General features: G+C 58.9%; 2 protein-coding genes across 10 annotated transcripts; both read left to right on the top strand.

Annotated features, from left to right (window-relative positions):
* The first annotated feature begins 205 nt into the window (after nucleotides 1–205).
* On the top strand, nucleotides 206–10,356 carry MTSS2 (MTSS I-BAR domain containing 2). 9 transcript variants are annotated; one of them, XM_052685263.1, is made up of 15 exons: nucleotides 209–508; nucleotides 3,124–3,185; nucleotides 3,283–3,356; nucleotides 4,238–4,322; nucleotides 4,432–4,523; nucleotides 5,508–5,582; nucleotides 5,693–5,701; nucleotides 6,002–6,159; nucleotides 6,241–6,348; nucleotides 6,422–6,519; nucleotides 6,901–7,111; nucleotides 7,429–7,503; nucleotides 7,710–7,886; nucleotides 7,958–8,123; nucleotides 9,485–10,356. In XM_052685263.1, exons 1-15 carry the CDS (start codon nucleotides 440–442, stop codon nucleotides 10,237–10,239), a joined length of 2,214 nt encoding a protein of 737 aa, XP_052541223.1. In that variant the 5' UTR covers nucleotides 209–439; the 3' UTR covers nucleotides 10,240–10,356. The 9 variants fall into 9 exon arrangements, with proteins under 9 accessions (XP_052541231.1, XP_052541223.1, XP_052541222.1 ...); XM_052685271.1 differs by lacking the exons at nucleotides 5,693–5,701; nucleotides 9,485–10,356 and adding an exon at nucleotides 8,201–9,478 and having other exon boundaries at nucleotides 206–508; nucleotides 5,508–5,591; nucleotides 7,958–8,161; XM_052685262.1 differs by lacking the exon at nucleotides 5,693–5,701 and having other exon boundaries at nucleotides 5,508–5,591.
* A 1,929-nt stretch (nucleotides 10,357–12,285) lies between these two features.
* Nucleotides 12,286–15,763, top strand: LOC128081758 (C-factor-like). Its single transcript, XM_052685334.1, has 6 exons — nucleotides 12,286–12,489; nucleotides 13,483–13,534; nucleotides 13,668–13,855; nucleotides 13,926–14,084; nucleotides 14,183–14,293; nucleotides 15,627–15,763. Exons 1-6 carry the CDS (start codon nucleotides 12,313–12,315, stop codon nucleotides 15,738–15,740), a joined length of 801 nt encoding a protein of 266 aa, XP_052541294.1. The 5' UTR covers nucleotides 12,286–12,312; the 3' UTR covers nucleotides 15,741–15,763.
* The last annotated feature ends 338 nt before the right edge of the window (nucleotides 15,764–16,101 follow it).

Raw genomic sequence — 16,101 nt, forward strand, 5'->3', positions numbered from 1 at the left:
GCATCCCTCGGAAACGCATTCCCAACTCAACCAACCCACTCGCTGCCCCAAAACCCCCCGCATCCCTCGGGTGCTCCGTCTGCCACCCTCCTCTCTTCTCCCCCTCCTCCCTCCCTCCCGAAACCTCAGCATCCCCAAACCCACCCACCCTCCCCTCCCTCCCCCAGACCCCGGGCAGCGCATGTGCCGCTGCAGATCCCGCCCCTCTCCGCCCCGCTTCGCCGCCGCCCCGGGCTCCGAGCTCCGCTCTCCGTTCTCCCATCCGTTCCTCTCCGTTCCTCCGCCGTCGGGGCCCGCTGAGCCCGGCGGGTGCCCTCGGAGGCGATGCCTTTCCCGGCCCCTCCGCGCCGCCCCGACCCCCCCGCCGCCCCCCGCCGCTGAGCCTGGCCCCGACGAGGCCTCCCCCGGCGGCGCCGCCCGCCCCGGGGCTGCCGCAGCGATGGAGACGGCGGAGAAGGAGTGCGGAGCCCTCGGTGGGCTCTTCCAGGCCATCATTAACGACATGAAGGTAGGGTCCCCCCCTCCCCAACCCCCCACTCCGAACCCGACTGTCGCCGGGCAGCGTTTCCCGTCCTCACCGGGGGGCGGCGGGCACGGGGAGAGAACCGGGAGCCGGGATCCGGCACCGGGTGGCCGCCTGAGCCCAAACATCAACACCGGATCGGGACCGGAGCCCCGGACCGGATTATCGGAGCTCTAAACCGAGAAGCGGAGCTCCGATATCAGCCCCGGATCGCTTACCGGAGCTTCATACCGGGCACCCGGAGCCCCAAAGCTCCGAACCGGGCACCGGAGCCCCGTCATCGGCCCCAGATCGGTACCGGAGCTCCAAACCTAGCGCTCGGAGCCCCGACATCAGCCTTGGATCGGTACCGGAGCTCCATATCGGCACTCGGAGCCCCAAACCGGGTTAACGTAGCTCTAAATCGGGCACCTGGAGCTCCGAACCGGGAACGCTGATCCCGACATCAGCCCCTGATCTGTTACCGGAGCCCCATACCGGGCACCCGGACCCCGACATCAGCCCCGGATCGCTTACCGGAGCCCCCAGCCCCCTACGGCGTTCACCGCACCGAGGGGAGCGCAAAGATTCAGCCCCCCCCCCTCAGGTTCCCCCATCCCGTTTTACTGCTGGGCGTGTGGGGGAGGGATGAGGTGGGGGGGGAGGGGGGAGAAGGTTTATTTTTCTATAATTTTTTTCTGTTTTTTTCAACGATTTTTGGCCGCACGCTGCATCGGAGGGGGGGGGGGGGAGGGAATGGGGGCTCTTCCAAGTGCTGAGCTTAGCGGGTCCGGCGGTGCCCCCGCGTTGGGCTGCAGCTCCCGGAGGCAGAGCCTCGTCCTCCTCGTCCTCGTCTTCCTCCTCCTCCTCCTCTTCTTCCTCTGCTCGGCTCCTCACTGCAGCCCGGCCAGACAATGCTGTCATTGCCAGAACAGGGGAGGGGGATAAAAAAGATAAATAAATAAATAAAAGCTTCCCTGAGAAAGGGATTAACCCTTCGGGGGCCGGTGGTGTCTGGGGAGGGGGGTGGTGGGAGAGAGCTCCCGAGGGAGGAAATCTCATTATTATTATTATTGCAAGGGTGATGGGGTGATCCTTATGGGGCAGAAGGGGGTTTGGAGTCCCTGGCTCAGCCTGAGCTCTGAGCATGGATCGCCCTGTGCCTCAGTATCCCCGTTCTGCCCATGGGCTTAACCAGCCTGCAGCCACCATCCCCGTGCTGGTGACAGCAGGGACCACAACTCTATGGGGCCGGGAGCTCCTCGCCGTGACAGCGAGCCGGATTCATTCCTAGGATGGGTGATCGTTTTTCCTTTTGGTGGAAAAGGCTGAAAAAAAGGGAGGAAAAAAGACAACGTGCTACGACAACAGCTCTGCTCGCACCAGGCAACATAGGGCCCTATGGGTGCTGCATCTCTGTCCCCAGTGTTGTCACCACGTGGGGTCCCGGTGGCCACAGGATGGGTAATTGCAGCCAGCATTTGAACACAGCGATGCTCCCACGTGGGGCCAAGGCCAAAGGATCTCATCTTGGTGGCAGCGGGGACATCAGTGGCTTTTTGGCACTGGTTGGTGGCTTCAGGGAGGAGGACAGAGGAGCCTCGTGATGGTCTCTGGGTTTCTTCCCAATGCCTTCCCCCTGCTGTGCAACGTCCCCAGGTGACCTTGGCGTGTCCTTGTCCCCAGTGTTGCCCTTGTCTCCATCGTCCTCACCCCTGTCCTGGTGTCACCGAGGGATGGGGATGTGCCCGGTGGACGGGGCATGGAGGTGGGCATGGGGACGTGGTCCCCAGCCATGATGGCTGTCCCCGTGGGCCTACCAGAAGCAGAGAGATGTCACACGCCGAGCAACACTCTCCACGGATGGCTTCCTTATGGACATGGGACTTTTGTAGCCTCCAAAGCACTGCTGGATCAGCCCTGCTCCCCACCCACACCAGCTGTCCCCAAATGAGACAGAGGTGCCACCAAGGCTCATCTCCAGGGTCTTTGCAAGCCCCAACGCCTCCATCGGGTGGTGCCCTCACCAGGACAGTGGGATGGCTTTGCCTGGATGGTGGCACTGGGACAAGCCTCACCGAGATGGTGGCATCAGAACGGCCTCGCCGGGGTGGTGACATTGGGCTGGCACCAGGACTTGCTGCGTGGCGCTGGGATGACCTCACCGAGGTGGCACCAGGATTGACCTCACCAGGAGGACATTAGGACTGGCTTCTCTGGATGGTGGCACTGGGATGGGCTCGACGTGTGATGGCACCAGGATTAGCCTTGCTGGGATGGCACTGGGATGGCCTTACTGGGACCAATATGAGACCTCACTGGGACGGCTCCTCCTCGTGACAGTGGCACAGGGATGGCCTCACCGAGAGGACGCCGGGACTGGTTTTGCTGGGATGGCACTGGGATGCTTCCCCAGCACCGGCGACCTGTCCCTGTCCCTTCTGCTTCCTCCACCCCTGAGATGAAGGCATCACTGAGACTGGAACGGGGCAAACCAGGAAGGATGAGGGTGGTGGAGGGCAGGGGCCGTGCTCAGAGCCATCAGAGATGCCACCCCACGGGGGCAGCGTGGGGGCTCTGCCAGAGGCTCAGGGTCTGACCACTGCCTTCCCCTCTTGCAGAGCTCCTACCCCATCTGGGAGGACTTCAACTCGAAGGCCACCAAGCTGCACTCCCAGCTCAGGTGAGTGGTCTGGATGGTGCCACCGGCACCCTGCTGGCGGCGTCCCCATACCCACGGGGTGACAGCAGCACTGAGCTCCATGTCCCTCTCCCTGCAGGACCACGGTGCTGGCTGCGGTCGCCTTCCTGGATGCCTTCCAGAAAGTGGCTGACATGGCCACCAACACTCGAGGTAGGGTCCCCCTGCGGGATGTCCCCGGATAGGATGTCCCCTGTGCTGTGGAGCGTCTCCCAGTGTGACAAATTGCACATCTCCCCTCCCTGCGAGATGTGGGGTCCCTCCGAGCACTGTGTCCCTGTGCAGGCTCTGCGTGTCACCGCTTGGTTGTGCCAAGCAGATGGTCCGGGGCTGTTTTGCAGACTGGCGGCATCCAGGGCCATCTGGAGCCGTGCGGGAGGAGGAGGTGGAGGTGGAGGAGGAGGAGGAGGAAGGCAGCTTGAGCCACAAGCAGATTTGTCTCCAAACCCAGTGGCCCACTGCACTGGGGGGGATTAGAGCACTGGGGGATGGCAGGGAGACACCCGGCTCTGGGCAGGGGACAAAGTTTGGGGCAACCCCGCTGCGGTGGGATGAAGGCTGTAATGCCCCACTGGTGGCTGAGGATGTGGGGCTGGAGATGTCCCTGCCTGTGGGGGTGTGGAATCGGATTAGGGGCAGGAGGAGAGCTGGGAGGAGGAGGATTAAGGGATGCCCTGCGTGTGGGGGCTGAGGGCTGTGCTGGGGGCGATGTGGAATCCCTGGCTGCCCGGGGGTCAACGCTTGGGGCTTTTGGGGCAGAGACTGCCCGGCCTGCGGGACGGGATCGCTGATGGCCACCGGGGTTTGCAGCAGTGCCACCGCGTGGCCGTCCTTAGGCTTCAGAGTGAACGCGTCCCACCCATCAGCCCGGGGGGACAAACGGGCGAGTTCGCAGAGCAGAGTTAACGATCGAGGGGCCGGCCGGCCATTCATCTGGCGGGTTTGGCCTGGGAAAACGCCGCCCACCGCCGTCCCGGTGCCCAAACGCGACCGTCCCCATCCCTGCGCTCAGCGGGGTCCCTTTCTCCCCCAAGGGGCCACGAGGGACATCGGCTCCGCGCTGACCCGTATGTGCATGCGGCACCGCAGCATCGAGGCCAAGCTCCGGCAGTTCACCAAGTAGGTGACGGCAGCGGGGATGTGAGGAGGCCGGGCTCAGCCCTCGCCCCGCTCCCCTCCCTCCCCAGCCCCCCACTCCATCTTTTTTTCTTGTTTCCCCCCATCCCAGTGCCCTGATGGAGAGCCTGATCAACCCTCTGCAGGACAGAATTGAGGACTGGAAGAAAACTGCCAACCAGTTGGACAAGGACCACGCAAAAGGTTGGGATGGCGTGGAGTGGCATGGGATGAGACAAGAGGGGTGGATGAGTTGGGATGGGATAGAATGGAACAGGATGGGATGGGTTGGAATAGAATGGGGTAGGACATGATGGGATGGCGTGCTGGGAAGGGATGGGATGAAATGGGATGTGGCAGGATGGGATGGGATGGAATGGAGTAGAATGGAATAGGATAGGATAGAATGGAATGGAGTGGGATGGGATGGGAGGGAATGGTATAAGTTGGAATGGAATAGGAAGTGATGGGATGGGATAGGATGGAATGAAATGGAATGATGGAATGGGATGGGATAGGATAGGATAGGATGGGATAGGATAGGATAGGATAGGATAGGATAGGATAGGATAGGATAGGATAGGATAGGATAGGATAGGATAGGATAGGATAGGATAGGATAGGATGGGATGGGAAGGGATGGGACGGGAGGGATGGGATGGAATAGAATAGAATGGAATGGGATATGATAGGATGGAATGGAATGGAATGGAATGGAATGGGACGTGATGGGAGGGGGTTGCATAGGATGGAATGGAATGGGAAGTAATGGCATGGGATAGGATGGAATAGAATGGAATTAAATGGATTGGGACATGATGGCATGAGATAGGATGGAAGGGAATAAGACATGATGGGCTGGGATGAAATGGGATGGGAAGGAATGAAATGGAATTGAATGGGATGTGATGAGAAGGAATGGGACAAGATGGGATGGAATAGAATGGAATGGGATGTGATGGGAGGGCGTGGGACAAGGTGGAATGGAATGGGACATGACGAGATGGGATGGGATAGGATTAAATGGAATGAAATGGGGTGGGAGAGGGTGGAGTGGAATAGAATGGATGTAATGGGGTGGAATAGAATGAGACATGACAAGATGGGATTGGATGGGACTGGACAGGACAGATCTATGCCAGGAGGGATGCTTGGGTCCCACCCCATCACAGTGCCCTGTACCCACAGAGTACAAGCGAGCCCGCCACGAGATCAAGAAGAAATCCTCTGACACACTCAAGCTGCAGAAGAAGGCTCGTAAGGGTCAGCTGGGTGAGGGTTTGGGGTGGGGGTGCGGGGGGACCTTGGCTGTCGTTTCACACGTTCTCTCTCTGTCTCCTTCTCTTTTCCTCCCCTCCACATCCTTCCCGCAGAGCTGCTGGGTAAGTGAAGCGCTGCCCCCGCTCCGGCCCCACTCTGCTTCCTTATCTGTGTCTCCCCTTGGGACTGGGTGAAGCCAAACCCTCCCCCATCCCCAGGTTTCCCCCTTTGCTGAGGGCTGTCCCGTCTGTCTGTCTGTCCGTCTGTCCGTCCGTCCATCCGTCCAGCCCTGCTTTTAGCCTAGCTCAGCTCACGGCCCCTCGGTGACATCCCCATCCGTGGGGACGGTACCCCATCCGTCCGCAGCTCAGTAGGGGCTCATCCATGGGGATATGGGGCTGATGTCACCTCATCCCCCGCAGGGAAAGGGGACCTGCAGCCCCAGCTGGACAACGCGCTGCAGGACGTCAATGACATGTACCTGCTGCTGGAGGAGACGGAGAAGCAGGCGGTGCGCAAGGCGCTCATCGAGGAGCGGGGCCGCTTCTGCACCTTCATCACCTTCCTGCAGCCCGTGGTGGTGAGTCCTGGGATCCCGCAGGGGTGCTGGGGTCCCCACGTCACCTGGGAGGCTGACGCTGTCTCACTTGTCCGGCTGCAGAACGGGGAGCTCACCATGCTGGGGGAGATCACCCACTTGCAGGGCATCATCGACGACCTGGTGGTGCTCACCGCCGAGCCCCACAAGCTGCCCCCTGCCAGCGAGCAGGTCAGTGCGTGGGGTACTCAGGGTTATGGGGGGTGAGTGCCACCTGGGGGGCTCCAACCCCTCCTTGCTGCAGGTGATCAAGGACCTGAAGGGCTCCGACTACAGTTGGTCCTACCAGACCCCTCCATCGTCGCCCAGCAGCTCCAGCTCCCGCAAATCAAGCATGTGCAGGTGCGTCGTTCACCCTGGAGCCAAATGGTGGCCCTCGGGTCCCCAGTAGCACAGAGGAACCGGTCTTGGGGCAGGGAGAAGGATGGGGATGGGACAGTAGTGCTGGGGAGATGGGGATGAGTTGGTGGCCAAGTGCATGCCCCCTCCCTGGCTTTTGGGGTAGATGTAGGGTGCATGGGGCTCACCAGCATGTCCCCTGTCCCCATCCCCGGGGTGGCACCCTCGTTCCTCGTTTCCCCAGCCATGCTTTGTCCTCGAGTGGGATGATGGGGACACACCGCCTGCTCTGTCCCCACGCACGCACGTGCCAAACCTGTGTCTCAAACTGTCCTTTCCTTCCTTTGTCCTCCTGCTGCCCCTCGCGCCCCGCGTGCCCCCCAGCAGTGTCAGCAGTGCCAAGGGTGGCCTCCCGTGGCCCGGGGGGGCTCAGACCTGCTCACCCAGCTCCACCTATCGCTACCGCAGCCTGGCCCAGCCGGCCAGCGCCGGCACGCGCCTCTCCAGCGTCTCCTCGCACGACTCCGGCTTCATCTCCCAGGATGCTGCCTACTCCAAACCGCCCTCCCCGATGCCCTCAGACATCACCAGCCAGGTACAGTGGGCACGGAAGGGGATGATGTTCCTGGGCCTCGGTTTCCCCATCTGTGGAATGGGCACAGTGCACCAGTTCTCAGCCCCATGTCGAGAAAACAGACTGTTTCCAAATTGCCTCAACCTTTTAATGAGCCAATTGGTAGCATCCCCAGAAAAGTGCTTTCCCTTCACCCTGCAACCTCCCTGGTACCAAGGATGCTCCAGGGACCCGGGTGGTGCTGATGTTGCCAGAGGTGCAGCTCTATGGCACCGGCTCACCGGCTCTGTTCTCTCCTCCTGCACTCTCTGCTGTTCCTGGATTGTTGGGCATGGCAGAAGTCCTCCAGCTCAGCGTCCTCAGAGGCCTCAGAGACGTGCCAGTCGGTCAGCGAGTGCAGCTCCCCCACCTCGGTGAGTCCTCACTCTCTCAGAGCACAGCAGTGGAGACTTCATCATCCTCCTCTTCCTCTCCTCCCCAAGAGGCGTTCCCCCATGGGGCAGAGCATCCCAGGCCGGTGCCACCCCCAGCTTGAAGGACGAATGCCAAAAGGTCCCCAGACTTACGCCTCCCTATTCCCCACACCCCGTTTTCCCCACTGTTGCCTTGTTGTTGGCAGGATTGGTCCAAGGCCAGCCCCTATGACCAGCCCGTGGTCAGCACCCTACAGCGACGAAAGGACCGCGTGGAGCACCTGCGGGAAGCCGAGATGGGCTCAGCCAGCGGCGCGTACCCGGCCATGGGCAGCGAGGATGCTCCCAGGCCCCGAATGTCACCGGCCACCATTGCAGCCAAGGTAGTGGTTGTGGGGATGGGTGGTGAGGCCCGAGGATTCCCTTGGGGTGCTGACAATCCTTGCCCCCACAGCATGGCGAGGAGGTGTCCCCTGCCGCCAGCGACCTGGCCATGGTGCTCACACGGGGGCTGAGCCTGGAGCACCAGAAGAGCAGCCGGGACTCGCTGCAGTACTCCAGTGGCTACAGCACTCAGACCACCACCCCATCTTGCTCTGAGGACACCATCCCTTCCCAAGGTACTCAGTGGGGCATCCCATTCACCATCCCTTCCAAGGTACTCAACAGGGCATCCCATACACCATCCCTTCCCAAGGTACTCAGTGGGGCATCCCATACACCATCCCTTCCCAGGTACTCAACAGGGCATCCCACAGAGGGTGGGAGGAGGCGGAGGCAGCTTTCCATGGCAACGTTGACACCTGTGGGCACTGAGCTGATGCCTTCTCCATGTTTTATATACCCACAGCGCTGTTCCCATCCAGTCATTCCACTCCCATTGCAAAGCATTTCACATTTCCCAAGTGGGAGTGTGTCAATCCCGCTGGCCCTGCATGGGACGGGGTGCCCTGGTTGTGTTGAAGGATTGGGGTGCGTTGCATTGTTGCTGGGATTACAGCCTGGAGTGGGATGCTGTGGGCTGGTGGCCACAATGGAGAACTGCTGGTGTAGGATCAGGCTGTGGGTGTGGGTTTAGGGCCAGTGCTGGGCAAACTGGGATGTGCGTGTTGGGATCTCAGTGTGTGCAGTGTCGTGGCACGCAGGAAAGGAAACAACAGGTTGCACTGAGCATTGTGTGGGGGTGATGGTGTGGTGTAGTGGTGGTGATGATGGCCAGTGGTTGGGATGGTGCAAAGTAACGTGGTCAGAGGCTGAGGAACCACTGAGACACTTGGGGTTGGGTTGGCTGCGAGCGTGTTGTGATGACAGCGATTGGGGCGGCTGTGATTGCATTGCAGTGGGGATGCTTGGGTTTAGCTTTGGTTGTGGGATGGTTGAGCCCAGTTGCGGCAGTCACAGCTGAGTTTGTAGTCACATTTTGGTGGAGATGGTTGGGCCTGGTTGCGGTCAAGTTGCGATGGTTGAGTTTGCAGTTATGGGATGGCGATGGCTAGGGCTGGTTGGGGTGGTGAGGCACTGGCACAGGCTGTCCAGAGAAGCTGCGGGTGCCCCATCCCTAGAGGTTCTCAGGGCCAGGTTGGAAGGGGCTTTGGGCAGCTGGTCCATGGGAGATGTCCTGGCTCTCGGCATGGATATGGAATTGGGTGGTCTTTAAGGTCTCTTCTGTGGTCTCAAGCCATTCTGTGATGCTGTGACAACTCTGACTGTGGTCTCCTTGCAATGGGGTTGGTTGGGTTTGCTTGTGCTCACGTGATGGCGTCAGCACGGGGCTGGCTGCAGTCAAGTCATTGGGGTCGGTTGTAATGGTGTTAGGCTGGTATTGATTGGGGCGGGTTGTGCTGGCACTGCAGTGCTGCCCTTTGGGTTTGGCACTGACCACGCTGTGACAGCAGCAGCAGTGTTTTGAGGCTGCAGTTGGGCTTGACATCTTCATCAGGCCTCCCATCACCTTCTTGGCCTAACCCCGCATCATCCCCAGGTTCTGACTACGACTGCTACTCGGTGAACGGCGACGTGGAGTGCGACCCTCAGAGCGACTTCGACAAATCCTCAACCATCCCTCGCAACAGCAACATCGCCCAGAACTACCGCCGTATGATCCAGACCAAGCGGCCCGCCTCCACCGCCGGGCTGCCCAGCGGCACCAACCTGCCGGCCGGCAGCACCCCTGGGGTGGCCACCATCCGCCGCACGCCCTCCACCAAACCCTCGGTCCGCCGTACCCTGTCCAACGCTGGCCCCATCCCCATCCGCCCACCCATCGTCCCCGTCAAGACCCCAACGGTGCCCGATTCACCCGTCTACGCCGGCCCGGCGCGGGTGGGCAGCGAGGAGTGCATGTTTTACGCCGAGGATGCCTCACCCAACCCAATGGATTTTGCCAAAGCGTCGCCCAAACGCTTGAGCCTCCCCAACGCTGCCTGGGGCGGCGGCGTGGCCGAGATCTCGGTGTACGCCGGGGCGGCGCATCCAATGGCCGCCGACGAAGAGGAGGACCAGCAGTTGGCCGCCAACCGGCACAGCTTGGTGGAGAAGATCGGCGAGCTGGTGGCTGGTGCCCACGCTCTGGGAGAAGGCCAATTCCCCTTTCCCACCGCGTTGGAGGAGACCCCCGCGCCGCCCCCCGCGCCCGCCATGGACCCCCCGGCCGAAGACATGCTGGTGGCCATCCGGCGCGGCGTGCGCCTGCGCAGGACCGTCACCAACGACAGGTCGGCGCCGCGGATATCGTGATGACGCCCGCGGGGACATGGGGACGACGGACGACGGGGCGGGCGATGCCGGGGCCCCGGGGTGCAGGGGACCCCTGGCTGCAGCGGGCGCAGCCCCAAGCGTCCTCACGCTCGTGATCACTTTCTGTTGTTCTTTCTCCTCCTCTTTTGCTCCCCTTCCTCCCTTTTTTGATTTCTTCTGTTCATTCAGTTGTGCACTCTTTTCTCGCGCTCGTTACCTGTGCTCTCTCCATTCTCTTCTGGCTCTTTTCTCTCCATCTCTCCCTCTCCACTGTCTCAAAGTTCTCTGCTCTATGCATCCTTGAGCTCCCTCTCACCCCCTACGTCATCTCCCTCACCTTATTTTACTCTTTCCTTCTTGCTCTCTTTCTCTCCTTCCTCTTTCCCTTCTCTTCTCCTCTCCTCTTCTTCTTTTCCTCTCCTTCTTCTCCTTCTTCTCCTTCTCTTCTCCTTCTCCTTCTCTTCTCCTTCTCCTTCTCTTCTCCACCTCTTCTCCTCCTCTTCTCCTTCTCTTCTCCTTCTCTTCTTCCCTTTTCCCTCTTTCTCATTTTCACTTTTTCTCCATTTCTTTCTCCTTTTCCTTTTCTCTTTTTTTCTCTTTCTCATTTCTTTCTCCATTTCTTTTCCTTCCTTCCTTCCTTCCTTCTTTCCTTCCTTCCTTCCTTCCTTCCTTCCTTCCTTCCTTCCTTCCTTCCTTCCTTCCTTCCTTCCTTCCTTCCTTCCTTCCTTCCTTCCTTCCTTCCTTCCTTCCTTCCTTCCTTCCTTCCTTCCTTCCTTCCTTCCTTCCTTTCTTCCCTCCTTCCCTCCTTCCCTCCTTCCTTCCCTCCCTCCTTCTCATTTTCACTCTTTTTCTCCAATTCTTTCTCCCTCTTTCTCTTTTTCCTCCTTTTTTCTTTCTCTTTTTCCGCTTTCTCATTTTTTCTCTTTCCTTCCTCAATTTTTCTTCCTTCTCTTTTTCTTTCTCCCTTTTCCTCTTTTTTCCCCCTATTTCTTCCCCTATTTCCCTCTCCTTTCCCCCTCCTGCTTTCTCTTCCTCTCCCTTCCTTCTCCCCCCATCCCATTTCCCTTCCCCCCCCCCCAGCACAGGACCCCGTCCATCCCCACTGTGGCCGGGACCGGGGCAGGAGCAGCGCCAGGAGCGGGGTGTCCCCGCCGTCCCCATGTCCCCATCCCGCACACCTCATTTTGGGGCCGGGGCAGCGGGGGGAGCACAGCCCGTCCTGTCCCCCCCCCCATTGTACATAGCTCACCTGTGTGTCGCATCGCCCGTCCCCACCATAGGAATAACGTAGTCCTCCCCGGCCCCTTATTGTGACCAGAGATACTGATGATGACAAGTGACAAATGTTTGGGGTTGGGGGGGAGGGTTGGGGGAGGAAGGGGGTCGGGTGGGGGGGGGGGTGGGGGGGGTCTCCTTCGCATTTTGTACAGAGAACAAAAAAATTCCTTTGGGGGGGGGGGAGGGGGAAAAAAAAAAGAGAAAAAAAAAAAAAAAAAAGAGAGAAAAAAAAAAAATTGTCTTTTGACCGAAGTAACTTTTCTGGTGCTGTTGTTCATTTGTTCCTTTTTTTTTTTTTTTAATTATTTTTTTTTTTAATTTATTTCCCCCCCCCCGCTGTGCTCCCGCCTCTGCCGCTGCTTCCCCCTTCCCTCGGCCACGTTTCTTTCTTTCACTTCCCCCCCTACTCCCCTTTTTTTGTTCTTTTCTTCAATTTTTAATTCTTTTTTTTTTTTTTTTTTTGTGGTAATTCCCCCCCCCCCCCCCCAGCCTCCCCCCCCAGTTTCCCACCCAGCCCTTGATTTCAATAGTCACTGCTACAAGTAACGAATGCACTGTGAAGATTCCAGTATTAATAAAGGTTGTACTGTAATTAAGAGCCTTGCCCATGGTGGTCTATGAGGACTGGAGGGTCGTGGTCCCCCTATGGTTGAACCCAACAGCGTTGCTGGGTGGTTGCAGCAAGAAGAACGGTGGGGGGTTGGGATCCCAATGCAACGTGACATCTCTGCTCCCACCCCGGGGTTTTGGCATCGTCACCAGCACCGCCCCGATAATTACGGGCTTGATTTGCCAATGGTGTGGAGGTGGCTGCCCTGCCCAAGCCATTGCAGCATGGAGGGGCCGAGCGCCCGCAGCGTCTTGGTGACGGGCTGCGATGGGGGCATGGGGCTGGAGCTGCTCAAACGCTTCCTGGAGCTGCCCAGCCCACCGCAGCAGCTCTTTGCAGCCTGCACCGACCCCGATGGGAAGGTGAGGACAGGGGGGTCCCCGCGTTGGGGACGAAAGGGTGGCAGGAGAGGCACCATCTGCAAGTGCTGCTGCCCTATGACATGGGCTTGGGTGGGGTTGGGAAGGGGAAGGTGGAAGGGGAGGTGATGTGGGTTTGGGGTTTTGGTTGCTTTTTGTGTAGAGAATCTTCAGTTTGGTGTCCTGGGAGGGGGGGGGGGGGTTCTGGTTACCGCTGTGATGGTGGCAACATCCATAGCAGTTCTGGGGACAACGGTATTGGAGGTGGTGACTTTGGAGATGGTGATTTTTGGGGATGGTGACTTTGGAGGTGGTGGATTTGGGAGGTGGTGGATTTGGAGGTGGTGGATTTGGAGGTGGTGGATTTGGAGGTGGTGGATTTGGAGGTGGTGGATTTGGAGGTGGTGGATTTGGAGGCGGTGGATTTGGAGGCGGTGGATTTGGAGGCGGTGGTTTGGGAGGTGGTGGATTTGGAGGCGGTGGATTTGGAGGTGGTGGATTTGGAGGTGGTGGTTTTGGAGATGGTGGATTTGGAGGTGGTGGATTTGGAGGTGGTGGTTTAGGAGGTGGTGGATTTGGAGGTGGTGGATTTAGAGGTGGTGGATTTGGAGGTGGTGGTTTTGGAGGTGGTGGATTTGGAGGTGGTGGATTTAGAGGTGGTGGATTTGGAGGTGGTGGTTTGGGAGGTGGTGGATTTGGAGGTGGTGGTTTTGAAGGTGGTGGATTTGGAGGTGGTGGATTTGGGAGGTGGTGGATTTGGAGGTGGTGGTTTTAGAGGAGGTGGATTTGGAGGTGGTGGTTTTGGAGGTGGTGGATTTGGAGGTGGTGGTTTTGGAGGTGGTGGATTTGGAGGTGGTGGATTTGTAAGTGGGAGCTGCGGAGCAGCAGGGACTGACCCCTAATATCTCCCCTTTGCTCATCCCCTGGGTTGTCACCGACTTGCTGCACGGGCGTGGGGCTGCCCCCCACTCCATGAGCCTCCTTTTCTCCCTTCAGGCTCTCAATGAGATGGCTTTGTGCAACCCCAGCGTCGTGATCCTGCCTCTAGGTAGGTGCACCCTACAGAAAGTGTGACTCAGTCAAGAGCAGCTCTTCCTTTGGGACCAGATGGCTGATCAGGAGCCACCTCAAAGCATCCCGCATCCGGCACAGCCCCCAGCATGTCCCCATCTCCCACACAGATACGACAGACCCCAGCAGCATCCAGGCTGCGGTGGGCAGGGTGCAGGAGGAGCTGCGCGGTTCTGGCCTCAACCTCCTGATCAACAGCGCCGGGGCCAGGCGTCGCAGCACTCTGGCCACTGAGACAGCTGAAAACATGGCCCTCATCTACGCCACCAACACCATCGGGCCCCTGCAGATCAGCCAGGTAGGGCTATGTGCACCCCTACCCCAAAGGATGAGGATGGGGATGGGGTGGTGATGCCCGTACCCCGCAGGCGTTCATGCCTCTGCTGAAGGAAGCTGCAGAGACACACGGTGGGCAGGGGTTGAGCTGTGGCAGAGCAGCCATCGTCAACATCTCCAGCGTCCTGGGCTCCATCGAGGTGGTGGAGGCGTGGGCTGAGAGGCAGGACGTGTCCTACCGCTGCAGCAAGGTATGTGTGGGGTGAGGGTTGGGGGTCACGTTCTTTGGAGTCCCACCTTTGGCCGCAGTGGTGCCTTTCCGTGCTGGTGGTGGTGGCGTCCCCCCTAGGCTGCTCTCAACATGCTCACCAAGTGCCTGGCTCTGGAGTATGGTGACAGCGGGATCCTCTGCGTGTCCGTGGATCCTGGCTGTGTGGTACCGCCACCAGGAGACGGGATGGTGAGTGATGGGGCAGATGTGGAGGCCGCCACCATCTTGGTTTGATAATGTCTCCACGGGCATCTCATCCCCACTGACATCCTACCCACTGATACGTCCCCTTTCCATGGACATCCCTTCCCAGTGGGCATCTGCGCCCTTGGGTATTCTACTCATGGATATTCTTCCTGCTGATGTCTCTCCCTAGACATCCTACCCATAGATATCCCTCCCCATGGACGTCCTAGCCCTTCATATCTCTCCCCATGGACATCCTAGCCCTTCATATCTCTCCCCATGGACATCCTACCCATAGATATCCCTCCCCATGGACATCCTAGCCCTTCATATCTCTCCCCATGGACATCCTACCCATAGATATCTCTCCCCATGGACATCCTACCCATAGATATCCCTCCCCATGGACATCCTAGCCCTTCATATCTCTCCCCATGGACATCCTACCCATAGATATCTCTCCCCATGGACATCCTACCCATAGATATCCCTCCCCATGGACATCCTAGCCCTTCATATCTCTCCCCATGGACATCCTACCCATAGATATCCCTCCCCATGGACATCCTAGCCCTTCATATCTCTCCCCATGGACATCCTACCCATAGATATTCCTCCCCATGGACATCCTAGCCCTTCATATCTCTCCCCATGGACATCCTACCCATAGATATCCCTCCCCATGGACATCCTAGCCATTCATCTCTTTCCCCATGGACATCCTACCCACTACTCTGTGTGGCATACCTCCTAGGGACAACCTTACCCATAGATATCCCTCCCATGGGTATCCGTCCCCATGGACATCCCTTTCCCCATGGACATTCTACCCATGGACATCCCTCTCCATGGAAGTCCGTCCCATTAATGCTCCTCCCATGGGCAAACCTTCCCCATGAACACCCCTTTCCTAAGGACACCCTTCCCCACAGATGTTCCTCCTATGGGCACCCCTTCCCCACAGCCACCCATCCCCAGAGGCATCCCACAGAACCCGCCTGGTTCACATGGGTGCTGTGCCACACTTCTCAGCTCTCGCCCCAAATCCTCCGATTTCTGGCATTATTTTCCCATTTCCATCAGAGCCTGCGTGTCAGCAGAGGGCACCCCAGCCCCACGCTCAGTGCTACATCACAAACACAAGGGGAAGCAGCACCTTAGGGCTTCCCCACCCCACAGCGGTGCCCAGTGCTGGTGAGACCAGAGATGCAATGTGTGGAGGGATTGATGGATTATTAATTATACACCATTAATTGAATTTTCCAATAAAAGGTTGTCAGGAGTGAGAGTCCTTTCTCATGTCCTGAGGGCTCACCCCGTATCCTTGACTCCACAGGGACCAGTGACATTGGAAGAGAGCACCCAAGGCGTCCTGCAAGTCCTCGCCAACCTCTCCACCAACAGCAATGGCACCTTCTGGGACTGGAAGGGACAGAGGCTGCCATGGTGACCACAGCATCCATGTCCCCAGCTGCTGAGCTCAATAAAAGCTGCTGATGGCCGCAGACAGGCTTGTTTGATGGAGTCAGGAAGCCCTATATGATGGGGCTGCCAAGCTGGCAAAGGGTTGGACTTGGAAAGGGATGGCCATGAGGATGAATGTCCATGGGGAAGGGATGTGCAGGGTGAGGGGTGTCCACGGGGAAGGATGTCCATGGGTGGGATGTCCAGGGTGTCCATGGGGAGGTGTATATGGGCAGGGATATTCACGGGGATGGTTGTCCAAGGTGAGGGATGTCCATGGAGAGGGATACGGATGGTGAGAAATGTCCATGGGGAAGGATAGCTACTGGGAAGGGCGTCCATGGGGG

The sequence above is a fragment of the Tympanuchus pallidicinctus genome, unplaced genomic scaffold (genome assembly GCF_026119805.1).
Source record: "Tympanuchus pallidicinctus isolate F22 unplaced genomic scaffold, pur_lepc_1.0 scaffold22, whole genome shotgun sequence".
In the NCBI taxonomy this organism is placed as follows: domain Eukaryota; kingdom Metazoa; phylum Chordata; class Aves; order Galliformes; family Phasianidae; genus Tympanuchus; species Tympanuchus pallidicinctus.